This window comes from Schistosoma haematobium, chromosome 3, assembly GCF_000699445.3.
Source record: "Schistosoma haematobium chromosome 3, whole genome shotgun sequence".
NCBI classification, from domain to species: domain Eukaryota; kingdom Metazoa; phylum Platyhelminthes; class Trematoda; order Strigeidida; family Schistosomatidae; genus Schistosoma; species Schistosoma haematobium.
In genome coordinates, this window is record NC_067198.1 from 42375609 (window position 1) to 42399249 (window position 23641).

The 23641-nt window shown below is 37.1% G+C and overlaps 1 protein-coding gene across 3 annotated transcripts; it reads left to right on the top strand.

Moving 5' to 3' along the window:
• Positions 1–557: 557 nt before the first annotated feature.
• On the top strand, positions 558–23641 carry POLR2J_1 (DNA-directed RNA polymerase II subunit RPB11-a). Of its 3 annotated transcripts, XM_051213910.1 has the most exons (5): positions 558–872; positions 3075–3249; positions 14361–14561; positions 22043–22127; positions 22239–23641. In XM_051213910.1, the coding sequence occupies exons 1-3, from the start codon at positions 820–822 to the stop codon at positions 14529–14531; spliced, it is 399 nt and encodes a 132-aa protein (XP_051069929.1). In that variant the 5' UTR covers positions 558–819; the 3' UTR covers positions 14532–14561; positions 22043–22127; positions 22239–23641. The 3 variants fall into 3 exon arrangements, with proteins under 3 accessions (XP_051069929.1, XP_051069928.1, XP_051069930.1); XM_051213909.1 differs by lacking the exons at positions 14361–14561; positions 22043–22127; positions 22239–23641 and adding exons at positions 904–993; positions 3288–9540; XM_051213911.1 differs by lacking the exons at positions 22043–22127; positions 22239–23641 and adding an exon at positions 904–993 and having other exon boundaries at positions 798–872.

Here is a 23641-nt window from a genome sequence, read left to right on the forward strand (position 1 = left end):
CAAGCACTGCATAGCTATGCCATGTTTGCTTTCCAAAGAAACCCTAACGACCATTTTATTCCTGCACGTACTAATGGAGATTATTATATATCACTAATCGATCACTTATTAACTTAATTATTATTACCTTGTAGTGTCAGTCATTGTTTTAAGCCCATATATCTTATTCTAGTTTTTGGACAAACCATTCCATTCATTCTACTTGAGTCATATTTTGACCTTGTCAATTATTCGCTTGTCAGTCTTGACTGTTTTTATATGAGCGTATATGTGTGTGCCCTTCTTATCCAATGGATCACATGTCTGTATCTTTATTTTGTCTGACTATAAATATTGAGTAACGCTTGACTAAAATGGAGTTGGCTTCCCAGCCATCCTCCCTGCGCGTCATTTTGCTCTGTTCTATTACATTCACTTTACATACAAAATATATGTATTCAAAGGCCATTCTCGTTAATTGACTTATCTGAATTCCGTTATTGACTAACGTGATTTAAGTCGACGATGATATACGAGAATAGCCGATAGCGAACATCCATACGATCTTGGAGTCAGATCCACGGGCCACTAAAATGGTGAGCCCTTCAACGAACATCGTCCGACCTAAACAACGACAAAATCAAACTACGGGCCTCCACAAAAACCTCCAGTTATTAGCAGGAATGCAACAAGATTAAAATATCTTTTTAACCAAGAACTCATTCACGCTATCCAGAAAAAGATTCCAAGGAACAAACAGCACACATCCTCCTAGGCGAAGTCAAAAGTCAAAGTCTGGAGGTCGTACCTTTACCCGCACTTACGAAGTTGTGAGTTACTATGAATGCTCCTGCTTCGTTCGAACCATTCCTGCTTGCCGATGGTGAGAAGAAGTGAGTCTTTGACACATTATTATACTTGCAGGATCTCCTTCGAAAAGGACACTCAGGTTCCAAATGCTGCCATTTTTACCCTAAATCGAGAGGATCACACTGTTGGAAATATGATAACATGGTGTGTTTTTTAATAGTATATTGAGTACATATATGCTTCTTAAAATGACTGCTATGTGTTGCACGAAGTTTACTGATTATTCGATCTCGGTAGAGTTCTCAATGCAGTTAGCTGAACTTTATTTTCCGGGGTATGGTTAAGTGTGGTATGTGAAGATAGCTACTTAGTCATGTTATTATTCATAAAATTCCAAGCTTCGGTAGTGAATACATATTAAACTAAACTTTAGTGGTATGGACTGTGAAGTACCAATTATCCGAGCCGAATAATTCCGTGGTTGTTTCGTTTCTACACCCATGAAGTTTTTGTGTTTATTTGGTTCATTTCAGTAGTCAGAACTTTCTGGTATTCTTATTATCAGTAATTCCTCTGTTCAACTTTATTTGTAAGTGTTTCAGTCCAAGCGTAAGTACCATACAGACGTTTTGATTTTATTGTCTACCAAGCAGATTGGAATTTTACCAATGTTTACACGTTATTCGGACTCACTTTCGTTTTGCTGCCTTTCTTAAAAGTGGTTTGTAGAAATAATTGCTTTCGCCAGGTATACGGCTAATTTTAGTGCATCATTTTCACCATAAGTGGGATATAAACCATCGGTAGTATAATAAGTTAGTGATTAGGTCGACCAACTCCCGGTTACTGAATTGCATGTTCAAACTTCGTCCCGCTTAGCCCCGTTCTGGCATCCAGATATACTTACTATTCATCATACAGAGTGTAGTTTAGAGTTGAGCATGTGAATTCGCATTTGATTACTGAGTTTCAACAAGATTACTTTTGTGTGAATGTATGTTTTATGAATATTATTATCTACGTTATACTCACAATCGCAGAGGAGATAGGTTATTTCATCGATTAGGTTTTGGACTTGTATCAAATGTCACCACGCTGAAACATGCTACTACTAAATAAAGTCACTAACCATTGGTGTTAAATGTGTCATAGAGTGTAAATTGTCAATGCAGTCCTTCCCTATCTGTTCATTTTAATATCTTCCTGTCTTCTCTTTGCGTTGAGAAGCTTGGCAACTTAAAGTGATTTTCGTTATGCGGTGCTTTATGACATATCTGTTTTTCTGTATATAGTACTATACATAATTCAGCATTCCATACTATCCTTAAATCCAGGCAGTATGACACTTTTTACTCGCTTTTATGAATCACTAGTTATTAGATCCTTATTTAGTCGAGTAAAACAACATATTTGGGGAAAGTAATTACTGATAATAGTTGATAGGCTGGAGATCCATTTTACTTTATCTGTAAGCAAACAAGTTAGTTCCTATAGAGTTATCATCAAGCTAGTACAGTCCGACTACACCTTCAAAATAACTGTTAACTTTGAGTTGTTATGAGAACGGTGATGAAAACGATGATAGAATCTCCGCCAACTCCTGTTTAAAACCATATCTGACTACGTCTCAAGTGCCACGATCTTTAGGACTATAACTGAAGAGCCATGGTAAACTAACAAACACCAGTGCAGTTCAGAATAAAGTTAGTGGATTTTAAAGGATTTGTATGAGGCATCTAATTGACTTTCTAATTCTATTATGGCACAAGTTATGTAAAGTATAAGGTCATCCAGAATTCATACAAAGATCACGAGCAAACATAATGCCATAAAACTGTGAAGTGACTAGATTAAAACTAATATTAGACTTAAGTATCCAAGCTGAAGGGTATAGGTTTGATAAAAGGAAGGTACAAGGCTTTAGTCGTTCATGCACAAATTAATTAATTTTATGTGTGCATATTAGTCTTATTCTTCCATAAATTTCAGGCAGTTCTCTACTCACTGTCTTTTCTTTAACCACTTTTGGTCTTCATCTTATTCATTTTACCGTTTAACGCTTGACTTTTACTTTGCTGCTAAAAATAATGCAACTACCATCATTCTACCTATCACTCTTTTGTTTCTATTGAGATGCCAGTGTCACCGCCCATAACAAAAGGTCGCTATTTTACTCTTTAGTTTCTACTGTCTCCCACTAGTTACGGTGGATATTCCGGAATTATTTTATTTCTTGAATTAAACATTCTTTCAAACTTGTCCTTTTTTCTGTTTTCCTAATTTAGCCAGTTACTAAAAGATCCAAGAGTATTATTTGCAGGATACAAAGCTCCTCATCCATTGGAGCACAAAATCGTCATTCGAGTACATACAGCTCATCCGGCGACACCTGTAGATGTTTTCGTTTCTGCTCTGAAAGATCTTATAAGTGAGATCTCGAATATAGAAGAGCAGTTCAGAGTAAGCGACCATTTTTTCATTAATCTTATTCTGTTTAGATGGCGACAAAATGAAACATTGCATTTGTACATATTATTTATTTATATATTCATAACGATAAAATGAAAATGCTTGTCCTGCAAACTTTTGTCTTTCGATTAATCCATTCCTTTTTACCTTGTTGAAATGTAAAGTTAAGGAAGTTGAAAGCATAATGATGTCGGGTTATATAGGACTGGTTTGCTGTAAACATTTTCGGGTGATTTTTCTGAGGATTTTATTTCCTCACTGTAGCTAGTATCACCTGATGGCATACAGAAATCCCGTGTATGTGAAGTGAAAGATACTCGTTTCTTTAAGATCTATATTTCTTTTAATATTCCATACATGTCCTAAATACCTCATTGATTTAAAACAGCTTCGAGATGCCATCCGTAAATGACTGCGTTTTATAGCGGACGATTTCGAAATTGTGGACTACTTAACTGCATATCTGACATGTTCATCAAACAAATTCAAAACATTAGGTTTAGTAGAATTTAAAATTGACTTAGTGGAGACAGACTGCTAATGCAATATCGTTTCGCTCAGTCGGTCAACTTCACCGGGGCCATCTCATCGTTCTAAATTATTAAATCTATTTTTTATTCTGTTGTTATCAGCAGAGATTCACTTAGTTAGGAGCACAAACTAACCTCCTGGACTCAGTTTTTTTATTTATAATGGTTGGTCTATTTATTTATTTGAACATATAAATATTGGTACAAAGGAGCACCAGATACATATGCATCACACAATAATAATGAGAATGTGAAGAGATAGAGAATGTAAGGTGTGTATAAGAAAAAGGGGAACAATAACGAACAGACATTAGTGAAATAGTAATGGAAGAGGCAGTTCAGTTTACAAAAGTACAGCCAGGGAGAATTCTTCCAGTCAAAAAAGTTACGTCCTTTTTTATGAAGAAAGTAAAATAACGTTAGAACAGAGTCGCCACTGGTTCCTATTTTGAGCCGCATCTGATAACTTCTCTAGCCACTGTGTTGCACCATCTCTCGAACCCCAGCCAGGGAAACGTGAAGGACCAACAGGAGCCAACTCTTTGCAGCTTTCTTTCATACCACGACACCATGTCATACACTGGCCATCTCTCCGCTATCTTCCAACCAGTCCCAATGTCGGCAAATAGTGCACGAAGAGGAATTTTCTGGGACGACATTCGTAGTACATGTCCAAGACACTGAAGTCGATGTTTCAAGATAGTGACACCAATCGAATTATCGTCGCTGTGCCTGAACACACGATGCCGAACCTCTGCATTACTAACATGGTGTTGCCACTGGATGTCAGCAATCCTTCGGAGACAGCGATGATCAAACACAACCGTCTAACATCCTCAACTAGAAGGGGTCAGGTTTTACAAGCATAGAGCAAAACTACTCTCACCGACGCGTTTTAGGTCCGACGTTTTACAGCCAGACTAACATTACGAAGATGCCAAAGGTGGCCCAGATTGGCATAAGCCGCTCACTATCCAGGGTGAGTGCAGGGTCAAGGTCCTGCTAGTCTTGTAGAAGTACTTTGCACTTCGAAGGTGCGAAGCAAATACCATACTTACGGACACTGATTGCCAACTGATTAAGTGCGGATTGCATGCCTTGGGCATTATCGCACAGTAAGACAATATTATCCGCATACTCAAGATCGAGAAGTCTTTCTCCAGGCAACAGATCCACACCTCCATTACTTACATCCATCAGAGCTGTTTCCAGGACGTCGATAGTAAGGTTGAAGAGGAATGGTGAAATTGGGCAACCCTGCTTAACCCCATTGCTTGCATGGAACAATGGAGAGGTGATTGTATGCCCTCATTCTGTCTGAGGTGTTTGTATATAGAGCTTTTAAGGTGTTAATAAACTTCTCAGGCACACCCTTCTTCAATAGACAATTCCAGAGAACAATCCTGTCCAACGAATCGAAGGCAGCCCAGATGTCAAGAAACACTGCGATTGTTGGCCTTTGATAAGTATGGCAGTGTTCTAACATTTGGCGGAGGGTGAAGATGTGATCAATACATCCTCGACCAGAACGAAACCCAGCCTGCTCCTCGCGAGGCAATCTTTCTCGGGTTTTGAACAACATACGAAGTATGACGGAAGCCAATAGCTTGGACGCAATCGGAAGTAGACTTATCCCCCTATAGTTGTTACAGGAACGACGTGAACCCTTTTTAAAGATAGGGACAACTATCGACTCATTCCATGACGTTGGTACACTCTCTAGTTCCCAGACCTTTGCAAACAACGTCGTCAATTCTTTAGTCAAAAAGTCACCACCATCTTTAAAAAGAGCCGGATGTAAGTCATCTAGGCCAGGTGATTTGTAACGCTTCAAGAGTTGGAGTTCCTTGCGGACTTCCGCCTCATTTGGTGGATCAATCGTCACCGGCCATGGAGGGCAGGACAGTCTGACCGATGTTGTCGGAGCAGCAGACCAGTTAAACTGCCCGTCGTCCAAGAAGTCGATAGATGTTAGTGATTGGCATCCCTTCATCTTCACGGTTTGTTTTGCTTACGTCAAACTTCTTGCTCCCAATGGCTCTTTATTTATTTTGAACATAAATATTGGTACAAGGGGGCACCAGATACATCTGAGCCACACCGTAGTATATAAAAAAATAGTAATAATAATAATGAGTGTTATCAAGTGAATGTGGAATGTCTAAATTCTAATTGTAGTGAGCATAGTACTTCCTGAAATGATTGTCATCTCAGGTGGTTTTCTTAGGGGGCCACACTACGAGCCTTCGACCGAAAGGTCTGATCCCCAAGGCAGTGGAGCATCATAAAGAGATGCAGTCCCGTGGTAGCCGGTGACCAAAATTTGGTTCATACGCAGTTTGTTCCTTCGGGATACTGAAGCCTATGTGCACCATTGGTTTGGAATAAGGGTTTCCCAACTCCCCCAGGTGAACCCAGTTAAAATGCTGGAATTCCGCTTTTCGTCCTCTGAATTTCTTAAACAACAGTAATGCCGCGATAAGGCAGTGGATGTATGCACGTGGCCATGTGAGAGCATTTCGAAAGGGGGGCGCGGCCCTCCACACTCGGCCATACCAGGACATTTGGAGGTATGACAATGGCTCGGATGAATTGAAAGAGCTTCCGGCAGTTACCAGATGTAGCTGCTGCTTCTAAGTCATTGGCACGCCCCGACTGCCAGGCTTCACGGTCCTTACGTAAGCCTTGCTCAATTTCATTGCGTAACAGTCGTCGTTTGTGGTCAAACTCGTGGTCACCCTGAGTAGACCGACGGGCTTCAATTAGTTGTAAGGAGCTAGAAGAAACCCAGTGTTTATAGGCGGGACGTTTCGCGAAGCCGCGAGCGACTTAACTCGCCATTTTCGTGGCGTCATGCAATTGCAACCAGTGCTCATCTATACTTTACGATGGGATGTTAGCTAGCCTTGAACCCAGCTCGGTTTGATATTTAGTTGCAACAGAAGCTGCAACCAATTTACTGACATTGATCCGTTTAGGACGATGAATTTGTTAGCCACTGAAAAGTAAGGTTAGATTAGCGCAAACAAGGGCATGATCAGAGTTCATACAGGTACTCCAAAAGGAGCGACAGTCTTGTACAGTCACGCTAGCGGTAGCTGATTGCGATGTGATCAATCTGAGTTCAGGCTTGAGATGCAGAGGGAGGACGCCAAGTGGCACATCGGCAATGACTGTACCGGTAGTTAGTGCTAACCAGAAACAGGTTGTGGTCTGTGCACAGTTGCAGTAGACGGTTCCCGTTATCTGACCTGCGACCAACAAATCCCCATCGGCCACTTGAATCATAAGATGCATATTGCTGTCATTGATAAGTAGTACATGAAAGTCATAGACATTTCGAGAAAGTGTCATCACTACAACTTTATGTCCATTTTGGAGTGATAGATGCCATATCTTGACCATGACAAGTAAACAGCATGTGCTAATGTTTAAGGCTCGTTTAATTTTCAGGAGATAACCGCTATTACTGAACTAGCATTGCTGTACTAAGGTCCAATTAAGGTATTGCATTATATTCAAGTCTGTATTATTTATTCTTCTTTTTAGCTGTAAAAAATGACATTGTTTAATGAAACTAGAGAATAAACCTGGTTTTGGGATCTAACATTTTTTGGTTTAGAAGACCGAAAATCAACTTTACAGAGGTAGAATAAGTGGTGTAGTGTTAGATAATTCTGGTCTAGTTACAAAGTTTATATTCTTATATATGTTGTAACCGTGAAGACTGCTGAATAATTGTTCAATAACAGCGATCAATGATTGGACACTGGGTGACATGGTTCAATCGTTCATTATGATGCAGATATATTCACTCTCTATTTTTCTATCGATAGTGAACTCCAGTATTCCTTCATACATACTTCTTTCTACTCTGTTTTTTAGAACTCTATCCTCAATGCTTAGTTTTCCTCATTATAATTTCTACTACATTATTTCAATCTCTCTTGTTATATATCTTGTTAATTTCATCTCGTCTTACTAACACAGTATGGCAAATTGGCTTGTAGATCACCAACGTAGATTATCTATGTCGAAAATGATTGGAGGCCTACTCGAGCTAGACGTGAATTGTGTGACAAACTGGCTAAAGTCGAAGTCACACCTCGTGGTCAGCACCTTACGTGGACTACCCCATTGACGTATTAAGGTACCATAGATGCTTTGAAGACTGTACAACACAGAGGACGTTATTACAGAAATATATTAGTTAAAGTAGATACAAGCGAAAGTAAGACCACTGTCCCATGGGCCAGTCCATAGCATACGATTAACTGATTCGTGTTGGTTGTCCCTGACCCTGACGAGGATCGATATTCAATGACCCAACTGCCGGATGATTTGACTAGGACTTAGTGACATTTCGCTGGCCCTTCAGGCTCAATCCACGTCTATGCCAGGCTCTATGTTAATGCTGACTGAATATTTGTAGCAGGAAAACCAACATTATTTCTAAACGATTGATTGCTTTGATCAGAGAACCACTGTGATATACACTATGCAAATAAAAAGACAAACTGACTATAGAGGCAGATTTATTTCACAATCTGAAATAAATCAACTACTTTAGCCAGAAACATTCTTTTTTATATTAATTTTACACTTGACGTTTGGTTAAAAAATGTGTCATAAAAGGAAACTACAAAACGGGTACTACAAAGAGTCCATGCTGTGTGTCATACTGAACTAAGTTCACATTAATTCAATTCAAAAACTAGTGTCCTGAGTAATTATCACACTGAAATAAAAATCAATCTTATACTAAACAAAATATCACTGAAAATAAAACGAACGTTATACTGAGGAGTTATAAGTCTGAATAAGAAACGGAAGTAATATTGGATCACAACTACTTCAAGCTGAGGTGCAATTCCGCTGTTTTATTCTATCCTAAAAGAAGAAAACAGCAAGAAATGAAGGATTGTTACGACAAATATATTTTTATGCATACTTAAGACTTTGGTTTAACAAACTGGTTTATGGAAAGCATTTTCTAAACTCCAGTGCTTCGAAACATCTGTCGAACAAGTTCTGAGTGTTTCTCCTTCATATTATATTATTTACACAATGATATATTCTCTACTATCAACTCTAAAGGCTTTATAGATGGTATTTTTTACTACGTTATTCGTTAGCTAATGGTAGTTAGTACTGAGTCAGTCTTTGTGGATTACTTTTTAAGGTTCGGAATGTAGACGATAGAGATCCAGCTTAATAATCTGAAGATTGAGATATTTACTTGATAATATGAAAGTTCTAAAGATCGTCATTGGCATAACAAAATAGCTTTCCAACAAGTATTTCACTAATACGAAGCAAAATGCAGTTTACAACCATGAGTGACTAGTTATACAACTGTTAAAAACAAAGAATCTTTGGACAATTGTTTCATCTTCGTATGGAAGTCTCTGCTTATTGATTCATGATCTTTTCTTGCAACAGAAAGTAAAACATTCAGGCTATATAAAGACGTCATTAACCTAGATCACTAAGTTGGGATTCAATTGTCTACATTGTGAATTCATACATAGATTTCTTTTAAAAATCACCAAAAGTTGGTCAATCCATTAACATGAACCAATAAATAAATAAATTGTTTATTGTTATATCCCGACAAGAATAATGAATGGTAACTTTTGGGATCTATTGATGGACCAATACTAAACGTATATTTCTATTGTATAATTATTAAGTAACTAAGCTATGCATATTCATATTCCTCTTATTATAAGCTTTATTTTGACCCATAAACTATTATTATACGTTTTACCATTCTTGAGTTATACCCTAATCTTCCCGATTACTGCTTATACTCTTGCTACCTCTACCACTACGGGATTTGAATCGACAACTGCATCTCTGTGCTAAGGTGGTGTGGCAACTCGAACTGATGTACGTACGTACGAAGTTCTACGTTGTTACTGACTGACTGACTACCTCCCACATTCACAGCCACATTTGGCTAATTCTTGTACAAATGTTGTTTCATATTTTATTGGTACGTTGTGGCCTGTTTGATTGGTATATAAACTCAGTATGTTTGAAATAAACAATTTCATTTTGCAGAGGCTGCTGATATTGGTTTTCTGGACTTAACTGGCTAGGTTAGGCAGGAAGCAGGACCAATAAACAAGGACTTCTAGACTACTCGTACGGGTTTTACGTGTCATTGGTCCATTCGATAATTCACTGCTTCCTAATTGGCGGTATTGTTACGACGTTATACATTAGCAGGGCACATAAGCTATAACATTTATATATTGAGGAAAAAACTTCTTTTGTCTCCTTCTGACAAAAGAATGTCATTTTCTAATTTATGTTAAATGTCATTTATTTTAACGTTAAGTAATTTATAAGAAGTTTTTTTTAAAAAAAAGGATAAACAAAATGTTTTAATTAGATCACGTTCAGTTTTTATGTAATAATAATAATAATCCTAGGGAAAATCATATTTTAAATGATTAGTTGCTACCAAGTGTATATGCTTGTAAGATATTATTATTATTATTATTAATAACTGTTACCATGGCAATCACTGTCATAAACACAATTTACTTTTAAGTTATCTTGTCAATTTCAATTTGTAAAAAGAAAACAAAAACATTTTACCTAAATAAATGAATCACTATGTATTTTGTAAACTTGACAATAATATAATATATCCTTAATTTGTTTTACTTTATTTCTTAACTTATTCAAAATGTGTTTTATTTTCAATTGTTGTATTTATTCATTGAATATTTGAGAATAAATGAAGTGTAATTTAAGTTAATTAATCTCTATGAGGGAATTTTCGGAGTTCTAGTGAGAAGTCGTGACCAGTGGAGCTAATCCGTGTCGGGTAGAGACAAGTATCTACTTCAGTACAATGAAAGATGGTCATACAGTCTCATGAATTGGTTGAGGTTAGACATGAACATTGTTGGATGCCGACTACTTCAGTGGTTTAGAGGTTAAGCGTTCACGCGCGAGAGTGAAGATCCTGGGTTCGAGTTCCACAATGTGGGGTCGTGGATGCGGGTTTCTGAGGAGTCCCACAATAGGACGAAACGACCGTTCAATGCTTCCAGGTTTTCAATGGTGGTCTAACATCAATCGATTCGTGTTCTAAATCAAAAATTTAATGAAATAGTTTTGTTATACATGTAAAATAGTCAAGTAAAAGTGATGGTATGTAGGGAAATAGTAGTAGAAGAGATTTATTTGCAAGTGACCTCATTTTCCCCTTTTTTACAAGGTAGCTTTTCTACATCAAACAAAAGAAATCAACAGATAAGTCTTAGCAGTTTACATCCAAATGTTTGTAGAAGCAAGCAAAACAAATAATGAGCAGAGATGAATGGTGGATAGCACTGGGAACCAGGACGCGCGTCTCATCCTATTTGAGACTCGTTAGCTAGATGTACGTGCATTCATGAGGTCAAAGTTCACTACGCGACTCAAACACAATACCTTTCGGTTCAAATTCCATCACATCCATTAAGCTATTAAGTTCAGATAGCAACTAGCTTGTGCAATGTGGTGAAGTTTAATTCATTTTGTATTGGTTGTATAGATTTGAAATTGATCAGTCTCGTATTGGCTTATATGCATACTGTGCGAATCGCCTCGGTATTGCTTCAAGTCATAAGCATTATAAGCATAGATAGTGATATTGAATTCTTTTTTACCGATACAAATTAACAAATATATCTATGAAATAAACCATTGATCTGTTAAATAGTGACTAATGTTATGTTGTCTAGCTCTCAGTAGTGATTTTATTTTATTGATTAATTAACAATGTGGTCAGTAGACTAAATAACTTAACCTCGTGGAGGATTATGTTTAATTCCTAGTATTTTGTAACTGATATTGAAGCCTTGGATCTAGGTTTTGAGGATTTAATATTGCAGATATTCCCAACTGATAATTGCTGATTGGCACAAACATGGGTTTAGAGCTTCTTACTAGCTGATTTCAACTATCTAACATCTTCATGAACTAATAGTTATATCGTAATGATTTATAGATGTTACTGCGTAAGGAAATTGTATGTTGAGCAAACCATGGTCTATGGAATTTATTTTCATAATAACCTGGCGATTTGCATGAGCTACCGACTCACACAAATAGTGGCTATAATAAATTTATAATCCCAATTACTGTAGAAATTGGAGCAGCCATGGTTGACACAACGTTACACGAGTACAAAAAGCTCGTTCGGCCCTTGGCACCTTTCATGACCTATGGCATAGGTAACGTAACCGTTTGACAGTCAAGAGGCGAGTATTTTAGCGTTTCGCTTCCTTTCTATTTAGGGCTGTGAAACATGGCCATTCTTATTTGATGGAGAACTTTGTAAGACTGAGGTCTGGCATAAAAAAGTAGGTATACATGAAAAATCGGTTGATGAGATATGATTATTACAAGTGTTCGAATTATTGTATCAACTAGGAATTCCTGAAACAGTGCAGTTTAAGCTGGATAGAACTAGGTGGGCACAACCGGACGTATTGCATTTAGGATTAATTACAAAGAATCACTAGTTCGTACAAGCGCAACCGCCATAGCTTAAATTTGAATTGAAATTTCTGTAATCGATTGTGCATCTTCTTAGCTTCATTGTGTGTCTGTCATACTGTGTATTGGATGTAGACTTTGATCTAGAATGTATTCATTAGTATTAAGATTAACAACCGAAATTGGAACAGACTCACCCGGTTCCTTTTAACGCATTCGGTTGTTGTGACTGACTCGCATACGAACCACAGATTTATTGACCTGTTTTAGCAGACCTATAGATTGTGGGAAGGCGGTTCTTCCGCAAGGATTTTTTCCTTAAGTAGTTTCATCATTGTTTTTCGCACGGTCTAGTAATTCTTAATTAAGTGACTATCTGCTCTCCTCTCCCGGTCTTTTAACTTTGCAGCGGTAGTAGAATTGACATTTGCTTTTCAGGTTTTGAAATGTCTTGTTTGCACATGAAAACGAGGGGACTTTTAAGTCGAGCGTAACTTTCTGCACTTCGATCCCGTAGTTAGTAAGTTATGCACATCATTAGAACCATTTCCAGTGGTCAATAAAGAAAGTCAACCCTGAAGCATTCTTTAACTTTATAGACCTAGTATAGACGGTTCACGCTCAGTGATGAGAAATCCACAATTTATATTGAAGATTTATCATCTCGGACTAATAGATTACATCACCCAAGAACAGAAAGTTCATACCCAGTAAACTCGGAATGGAAACTCTGGTAGGCATAATTGTAGCAGGATTTAATGACTTCAACTTCCCAACCGAAATGATAGACCTAATGCTGCTAATGTCAACAATAAAATCGTGAAAACCATCACTGGACAGATATAATCGTTTTTAAATATGGAGTGAATCATTAGAAGTTGTAAATAAGGATAATATATGAATATTCGAATAACCCAAGTTAATAGGATCTGAATGACAGAGCTCAGTTTTGCCTGCGGTGAATTGCACAGTAGTTTTACAAACCGACTGGATGTGCCTAATTATATCACATATAAAGCATTTAGCATTACGAAATACACATGAATTACGTGAGTGAAATTAACCACAGGACAGACATTTACTAAACTTGAGCTCACCTTTGTGACGCACTTTGCAATTTCTCGATGAAATGTTATCTGCATGACTTTGAGTACGTATTGGACTGGGATAACTAAGTAATGTAGTGAGATTCCTGATGTCCTGGAAGTCAATTTCATGCATTCCCTCGTGATTAATACACGTAGTTCTAACATCTTGGAAAGTCTAAGCAAACATCTTAATAGGTCAGTTCACGTATTTACTGGATTGTTCACATTATAAATAAACTAAAGAATATGTCACCAGTTGAAATCATGAGTCAATTAAAGATAGACCACCATCGAAAACCTAGAAGCACTGGACGCCCGTTTCCTTGTAGTGTGGGACTCCCCAGCAGTGCGTATCCACGATCCCGCCTCCCGCGTGATTCGAACCCATAACCTATCGGTCTCGCGCGCGAGCGCTTAACCACTAGACCATTAAGCTGATCAGCATCCGACTGTGTTAATGTCTAACTTCAACCAATCTACGATAATGCGCTACCGTACACCATTGTCTTCAGTGAGCTGATATCTCATAACAGACCTGGTTGAACTCCACTGGTAACGACTTTTCACTAGAACTCCAGGAAATGTCTCTTGAAGTCAGTCACTAGCGAGCAGATGATTATTATCAGAAGGTGTTTTGTGAAATGTTTTAGAAATTTCACAGATTGAAATCATGAGTCAATTAAAGCTAGACCACCATGGAAAACCTGGAAGCACTGTTGAGGAGTTCCATACTAGAACGAAACAACCGTCCAGTACTTCCAGGTTTTCCATGGTGGTCTAGCTTCAATTGGCTCATGATTTTAGCTGGTGAAATTTCTAAAATCTCCACAAAACTACTTCTAATAAAGAATATGTACTTCTTATATTGCAATGAAATAAATCTAGTGATTACTCATCGTCAAACACCATATATATTTTCCTTAATCAAAACTTTTTCTTTCATATATTTTTGTTATTATTATTTTATTTTTCTTCTTTATAGCTGTTTTTATTCTATCTGACACTAAATGTATTTATTCCCACGACCAAACCATCCAGCGCAGAGAACAAAACTCCACCAAAATCCCAGTCAAGTGTTGTAACCACCTTATTCATCATTGTAATTTTTACTTTGATAATCTTGTCAAAAATTAGTTTCTCAACAGATTACTAATAAAGAGTAGTTACCTACCGCTTTTTTTTGGTGAGAATGTTTCTTTGTTTTTTTTCATTTATTAGACAATAGCTATTTTGCGGATATACAAATATGTTAAGTATATATTAATGAGTAAATGTATGTTTATGTCAAATGGATAGAAATGAAGATAAAGTGAAAATGATAGAAGTATGACATAATCATGTAGATTTCATAGAATAAATAAATAATTATCAATGAATGACATTAATGTCTAATGAATAGAATCAACATAGTAATCAGTGCCTCCTTCGGGCATACAAAACAAACAAACAAAACAACAACATCTTAAGACAAAAATTCATTTGTAATTACGAAAATTTATTTTATTTCATTGATACAGCTCTGTATTTATACATTTTGAAACAACCTAAAATAATAATATGAAAATCCGTGTCGGATAGAGACAGGTATCTATTTCAGTACAATGAAAGTTGGTCATACAGTTTCATGAATTGGTTGAGGTTAGACATGAACATCGTTGGATGCCGACTACTTCAGTGGTTTAAAGGTTAAGTGTTCACGCGCGAGAGTGAAGATCTTGAGTTCGAACCCCACAGGGTGGGATGGTGGATGCAAATAGCTGAGGAGTCCTACAATAGGATGAAATGGCCGTTCAACGCTTCCAGGTTTTCAATGGTGGTCTAACACTTGTCGGTTCATAATCTCAATCAAAAACTTAATAATCTCCACAACTTACTTATTTACTTACGCCTGTTACTCCTCGTGAAGGAGCATAGGCCAACCACCAGCATTCTCCATCCAACCATGTCCTGGGCAATCTCTTCCAGCTCCTTCCAGTTGTTATTCATCCTTTTCATATCTGCTTCTATTTCACGACGTAATGTGTTCTTTGGCCTTCCTCTTTTCCGCTTCCCTTCAGGATCCCAAGTTAGGGCTCGACTCGTGATGCAGTTTGGCGACTTGCTTAATATATGTCCTATCCATTTCCATCGTCTTTTACTAATATCTTCCTCAGCTGGAAGTTGGTTTGTTCTCTCCCACAGAAGGCTATTGCTGATGGTATCCGGCCAATGGATGTTGAGTATCTTGCGAAGACAACTATTTATAAATACTTCTACCTTCTCGAAGATAGTTGTAGTAGATCTCCAAGTTTCAGCTCCGTACAGCAGAACTGACTGCCTTGACATTTGTATTGAAGATTCTCACTTTGATATTGGTTGAACGTTGTTTTGAGTTCCGTATGTTCTTCAATTGTAGGAATGCGGCCCTTGCTTTGCCAATCCTCGCCTTTACGTCTGCATCTGAACCTCTCTGTTCATCGATGATGCTTCCCAGGTATGTGAAGGATTCTACATCTTCCAGAGTTTCGCCATCAAGAGTGATTGAATTTGAGGACCTTGGTTTTCCCTTTGTGTATTCTGAGGCCTACTGATGCAGAGACTACTGCTACACTGGCTGTCTTTATCTGCATCTGTTCGTGTGTATGCGATAGGAGGGCTAGGTCATCTGCAAAGTCCAAATCGTCTAATTGGTTCTGAGCTGTCTATTGTATTCCGTGTTTTCCCTCGGAAGTCGAGGTCCTCATAATCCAGTCGACCACCAGAAGAAAGAGAAAGGGAGAGAGTAGACAGTTTTGTCTGACTCCATTCCTTACTTGGAATGCATCTGTCAGCTGTCCTCTATGCACGACCTTGCACTGTAGTCCGCCATATGAGTTCCGTATAATGTTGACAATCTTCTCAGGAACTCCGTAGTGTCGAAGAAGTTTCCATAATGTCCTCCTATCTACACTGTCGAATGACTTTTCATAATCAATTAAGTTGATGTATAGTGACGAGTTCCACTCAACTGATTGTTCGACGATGATCCGTAGTGTTGCAATTTGGTCTGTGCACAACCGATCCTTACGGAATCCAGCTTGTTGATCTCGAAGTCGGATGTCTACTGCATCCTTCATCAGGTTCAGCAGCACTCTGTTAAAGACTTTCCCTTGTATTGACAGTAGTGTAATGCATCTGTAGTTCTCACATTTGCTCAGATCTCCTTTCTTTGGAATTTTGACGAGGTGCCCTTCTTTCCAATCCATCGGGACTTGTTCCTCCTCCCAAATCTTTTTGAATAGAGAGTGAAGCATGCTTGTAGTTACTTCGATGTCTGACTTCAGTGCTTCAGCTGGTATGTTGTCGGGTCCTGCTGCTTTCCCGTTCTGGATTTGTCTGATGGCCATTCTGATTTCTTCCGTCGTTGGTGGATTGACATCTATAGGAAGATCTGTGTGCGCTGCTTCGATGTCCGGTGGATTCATTGGAGCCGGCCTATTCAGGAGTTCCTCGAAGTATTCTACCCATCTGTTCCACTGTTGTTGAATTTCGGCGATTAGCTTGCCTTCTTTGTCTTTGACCGGTCTCTCTGGTTTACTATATTTCCCAGTTAGTTTCTTCGTTGTATCGTAAAGCTGTTTCATATTTCCTTCTCTTGCAGCTTTTTCCGCTGTCAATGCTAGTTCTTCCACTTATTTCTTCTTGTCGGCTCTAATGCTTTTCTTCACTTGCTTGTTTGCTTCTATGTATTCAGCTTGTGCTTGGACTTTCTCTGCTCGTGTTCGGCTGTTGTTAATTGCTGTCTTCTTGTTCTTCCTTTCTTTGATCTTGTCCAGTATTTCTATAGAGATCCACTCCTTATGATGGTGTTTCTTTAGGCCCAGAACCTCTTGACACGTTGAAGTTAATGCTTCTTTGATACCTTTCCAGTTGTCCTCCATAGTAGTTTCTTATTCCTTCAGTAGATCTTGTAAGGCTTGGAACCTGTTGTTGAGAGCTATCTTGAATTCATTGAGTCTGTTAGTATCTCGAAGGAAGGCTGTATTGAACCTTTGTATTGCTGTTTGTCCAGTTGTCCAGTCCTTTTTTAGCTTCAGTTTTAAATTGGCTACAACTAGGTGGTGGTATGAAGCTATTTGAGCTCCTCTCCTGGTTCTCACAACTTCCATTGTCCTTCCGAACCTTTTATTGATGCAAATATGATCTATCTGGTTCTCTGTAGTGTAGTCCGGTGAGAATCATGTAGCCTTGTGTATACGTTTGTGTGTAAATATTGTGCCTCCTATGACCAATTTGTTGAGTGCACACAGATTTGCGAATCTCTCCCAAATTTCGTTTCTCTCTCCCAGTCAATCCATATCGTCCCATGATATCTTCATATCCGGTGTTGTCTATTCCGACTTTGGCATTTAGATCTCCCATTAGAAAGGTTAGGTCCTTTCTTGGGCATTTCTCTATGATTGACTGCAGCCACTCGTAGAATTGATCTTTAATGTCGTCGTTGCTATCATTGGTGGGTGCATAACATTGGGTAATATCCATTGTGATCCCCTCCTTCTTTGTTTTGAATGATGCTCTGACGATTCTGGATCCGTGAGATTCCCATCCTACAAGTGCATTTCGTGCTACTTTGGACAGCATTAGAGCGACCCCCTGAGTGTGTGGAGCATTTTCCTCTTCGTAGCCGGAGTATAGCAACATCTCTCCCGTAGCTAGCCTTTGTTGTCCAGCTTGGATCCGATGAGTTTCGCTGATTCCGAGTACTTCCAAGTTGTATCTCCTCATTTCCGTTGCTGTTTGTCTGGTATTCCCGGTCTTCCACATTTTCCGAACGTTCCATATACCTATAAAAATTGTTGCTCTGGTTGTTAGAAGGGACATCGGCCTCGTGGCTTCCGAAGGAACTCGGTTTTCACCATGAAGCGTCATAATTGTTCTAAATGAAGACCTTGTAACTCCCAGGGCAGAGTTTAAATGGTTTGAATTATTTTTTCTGGTAAGCGTTTTTTAGCGAGTTAGTTTTCTACGGGATGGGGACGCTAACCCCATGCCCAACCCTCCTCCTTTACCCGGGCTTGGGACCGGCAGTAACTCTAGAAGAGCTACAGGCGGAGTTAATCTCCACAATCCTATACTGATAATATGAAAATTATTGAATAGTTTATTCTGATTAGCCCAATAATAATATCAGATTGTCCAATAAGATAATCAAGACTACATAAGAGCATAAACGTGTATCTGAAATAGTGGTTTTAAAGGTGAGACTTTAATTTACGGACGACCTTTGAGTGACGTTAAAATGGCCTTGAGGGTGTCCGCCTACTTGGTAGGGCTAAATGGGAGTTATAAACCTGTGTGATGCATAAGGTTCATAATTTGCAGTTGATGGTTAGGGTTATGAATTAGATTTAAAATTTTCATCACGTACTGACATCAGCTAAAATTCTAACACGCTCTTTAACCAAATGGATGAATGAATTTCACGCCAAGATCCAAGACATGTTATCCTATATCTTATTGGTTCGTCCATAAAATTATAGTCTCACAGTTTTAAATGTTAATATTTATATGAAATCATCTGTCAAAATATAATTTGTCTTGAATATTCTTTTAAAGGTAGATGTTATTGACAATTGCTGGTAGGTGGCCTATGCTCCTCCACGAAGAGTAACAGGCGTAAGTAAGTAGTAAGTTATTGACAATAGAATTCTTTAATTTGTTCTCATCATTATAAATCGACTTATTTATTACAACATTAAAACTGTTATCCTTTAGTTAAGTTCATATTGATAACCGTATTTATTTTTCACTATAAATGTGATTACTAATTCAAATACCACTATATAGTGATTAAATCAGTGAACTTCCTGACATGTGACTACAGACTCATATCATGTCTTATTTAAACATCTAAATGGTATCTTAAATTGTCACACTAAAGTTGGACACATAAACATTGAACTTGGTGAATAATTAATTGAATTATTATTATTATTATTATTATTATCAGGAGGGGATTCTGTAGAGATTTTAGTAATTTTATAATTGAATCCATGAGTCAATTGAAGCTAGGCAACCATGGAAAATATGGAAGCATTGGACAGCCGTTTTGTCTTACTGTGAGACTCATCAGCAGTGAGCATCCATGTAACCAACACCTACCGGTCTCAGACCCAAGCTTCTAGCCTCTAGACCACTGAGCCCGCATTACTGTCATTATTATGTATAACAGTGTCTATAATAATCACTTTAAGCAAGTATTTATTCTGATAACTCTAGAAACACTTACTTCTTCAACAACACATTATCAATAAATCTAAGCGTTCGAACCCTGTTTATTTCTCTTTTTTTTCCAATACTCCTATATAGGCGATATGATATTAAAAAAAGCTGTGCTATTTTTCTTTGTAGCACTTATAATCATTTATCGGTATCGGTTGAGTAGTTGATTAGTCTGATCTCTACCAACCAGTTTACCGCTCACATTAGTTGATGGGAAAAGTTCCACTATTCAGGAGGCACGATGAGGACGTGTGATTCGGGCTTTACCCCACCATCCCATATGATATAATAGTTAATAAGTGAATATCATATAATGTACATATTAAATAGTTATTCTATTAATAATTTTTCAATGTCTCATAGCAAAGCTTATAATTGATGTGTAACATACATACATAAATATATAACAGGAAGAAATGATTAATGGTTTATTATCTTTCAAAATGAAAACCAACATATATATTACCAAATCAATACCATTTTATTATATTTTGCAGTATATTCTTTGCATTTACCACTCACTCTTTCCTATTACCATGCCTACATATTCTTACACACACACATACACAGAACTTCTAACATATGTAATCCTTATATTTTATTATAGAAAGATAGTTGACATGCTGAGGATAAGATCATCCATTTATTTTGTTACTGTCACTACTCTTATCACTAATGATACTTTAGTAATAATAATAATTATTACCATTAATATTATAATGATGATGATGATGATGATCACTGTTACCAAAAAGAAATGTATTAGGATGAGAGTAATATCAGTCAGTGATTGAATGATTGATCGTTTTATTTATTTATTTATTTCAACAAGTTGAAATGTGTGTACTTCATTCTCTTCTTCTTCTTCTTCTTAAAATGTTTCCAATTCTTGTACAATCTTCAATTGTACAGACTAGATAAATAATGAGGGGAAAAAAGAGGTAGTAAATAGTAAAAGTGTAAAAGAATAAAAAAATAATGAAAACATGAACTAAAGGGATAGATAACCAATTATTCGACTTGTGAATTACTACATATGTATATATACAATTCGAAATGAAATGGAAACGTGTTCCACTGGACAACTGAATAAGTGTCAGATAGAAAAGTGAGAATTGACTAATAATAATAACAATTATCATCAAGAGAAAAGTATTCTGTTGTTGACTACATTTGATTAATGTAAATAATGTGAAACATTCAACCTTTATTTTCCCTTTGTTTAATATATTTATGTGTGTAATATATATTATTCAATAGAGATTGATCAGCTATGTATTTTATTTGAATAAAATGTATAAACAAAGAGCTGTTGATTAGACTGAGAATTGGTAAATTTTTCCTCTAAAATAAAAGAGCTTCTTGTTCTGTTTACATTTTTTTGACAGAGTAACTTAATGGATTGAAGGACTATAGCTTTGAAAACTATCATTGATAGTTTCATTGTATGATTAGTTACTTACTTACTTACGCCTATCACCCTCAATCGAGCATAGGTCGCCGACCAGCATTCTCCAACCCACTCTATCCTGGGCCTACCTTTCTAGTTCTATCCAATTCTTGTTCATTCTTCTCATGTCTGTCTCCGTTTCTCGGTGTAATGTGTTCTTTCGACTTCCTCTTCTCCTTTGGCCTTGAGGGTTCCAAGTGAGGGGTTACTTTGTGACGCAGTTGGGTGCTTTCCTCAATGTGTGTCCTACCCACTTCCAGCACTTCTTCCTCATTTCTTCCTCCACTGGAATCTGGTTTGTTCTTTCACATAGCAGGTTGTTGTTTATAGGGTCTGGCTAACGGATCCGAAATATTTTGCGTAGGCAACTCTTAATAAACACTTGTATTTTCTGGATGATGGCTTTCGTATTTCTCCAAGTTTCCGCACCATACAGTAGAACTGTCTTGACAGTTATATTGAAAATTCTGACTTTGATGTTGGCTGACGGACAGTTGTTTTGAGTTTTATATATTCTTCAGTTGTAGGAATATGGTCAGTGTTGTCAATCCTCGACTTTACGTCTGAATACGATCCTCCTTGTTCATCGATATGGTACTATTCTACTACTATTCCTGGTAAACAGAGTCATCCTTTAAGGAGAATGAACTTGAACAAATATGATACTTTGATATCTATTCTCTTTAAAAACAAAAAAATTCTATTTTCCTAAATAATATTCTTAAGCAGTAATTTTATGCATTATTGAATCTCGCAGAGGGCGACGTCGTGGATGCGCACTGCTGAGGAGTCCCACAATAGGACGAAACGACCGTCCAGTGCTTCCAGGTTTTCCATGGTGGTCTAGCTTCAACTGACTCATGATCTTAACCATTGAAATTACTATGATATCCACAAAACCTATCTGACATTATTGAATAGTTTATAATTTATAATAGTTTATATGAGTTATGAATCTGTTAATTTCAATCAAGTGTTCAACAAATGGGAAATCGAAAGAAAAACTTAGACATTAATTGAATGGGAAAAAATCTTATTCTGGTTTGGAACTACATTAATGTGAGTAAATTATTTCAACTAACTCTATTATGAAGAATAACATATTGATAACAAGAATATCATGAAATTGTTATCGGAACATTAATTCTCATTTATATTATTTTTCTTTAGTTTGTTAGTAATGAACAAGATGCCATCAACAATAGCCTACTATGGGAGAGAACAAATCAGCTTTTAGTTGAAAAGGAAATTAGGAAAAGACATTAGAAGTGGATAAGATATACAAATTGAAAAAATAGTCAAACTGCATCATGAGGCAAGCCCAAACTTGGAATTTTGAAAGGAAATCGAAAAGTGAAAGACTAAGAGACACATAGCGTTGGCAATTACAGGCAGATGTCAAAAGAATAAATAGCATTCGTAAACAATTGTAGAAGAGAGTCAATAACCGAGTTTGATGGAGAATGCTGGTGGGCAGCTTATGATCCTCCATCAGAGGTAACAGGCGTAAGTAAGTAAGTAATGAACAACTTCGAGCTGTATACAAATAATCATTAATTCAAGGTGCCAAATTTTACGCAATAATACTGAAAAAAAACCCAGTGTGAACAAACGAACACTAACAATATAGTTTAAAACAAAAAAATCAGATCAAGAAAAAACTTCGAAGATAAGAAGCAACTGGATCTGCAATGTTCTGACTACTTTTGAGATACAGGTTTTAAAATATAAGATTTAGCCATAGATTATGGTTATCACAAGAAAGCCAACCTACAAAGTTTTATAGAATAAATCGATATCATTGTTATAATCAATACTCATCAGCTAGTACTATGGCAACACTCCTACAATTAATTTTGATCACGGTTAATTTTTGACAAACCCTTTTATTAACTTATTTCACAGATATTGTTGTTCGAACAGTAACAATTTGTCTATTTCTTTGTACTATTATGATCATCATTATGTTGATATAAACGTGTACGCTTAATCACATGTGACAGCCTACGCACATATCTCTAGCTTAAATGTTAATCGCTTAAATATCGCTCGATAATCATTTTTTCCCATGTCTATATGAGCTCGAATCCTATTAAACAGTCTCTGCCTTGCTTCACTGCGCCTTGATCCGACTTGACTGTAAATTTACCTCTGTATTCGCTCACTTGTACACATTAGCTTCTCTGCTCCAAATTCGCTCGATGTGCTTGTAACTTTGTTATTTGTGCTATCCGCTAATAAACTGTAGTCTCCTTTTCTTATTGACTTCTGATTTCAAAAACCGTTGTAGAATTTTAGGATAATGGTTGATTAACGAATTTAAGCTATTACAATACCACAATGTTAACGATCACATTGAGACTTAAACCCAGTATCTTTTTTATTTCAAAGAACTAATCTGAATTACTAAGTTCATTTTATCACTGACTTTTTCATGAAGACAAAATATGCGTCCTGGATTGCATCGGTAGCCATAATCCATCTGCTTTCGAACATTTTTTGACAAAATGGTTAATACAGGAGCCATTCACATAGAATGTCCATATTGCCAACAGAAACTAATTACAATTTAA

Coding starts and splice junctions, on each gene's coding strand:
- POLR2J_1 (XM_051213911.1), top strand. CDS start 820: ATGAATGCTCCTGCTTCGTTCGAACCATTCCTGCTTGCCGATGGTGAG. Junction 873..903: donor CTTGCCGATGGTGAGAAGAA/GTGAGTCTTTGA, acceptor TTATACTTGCAG/GATCTCCTTCGAAAAGGACA. Junction 3,250..14,360: donor ATATAGAAGAGCAGTTCAGA/GTAAGCGACCAT, acceptor TCTTCTTTATAG/CTGTTTTTATTCTATCTGAC.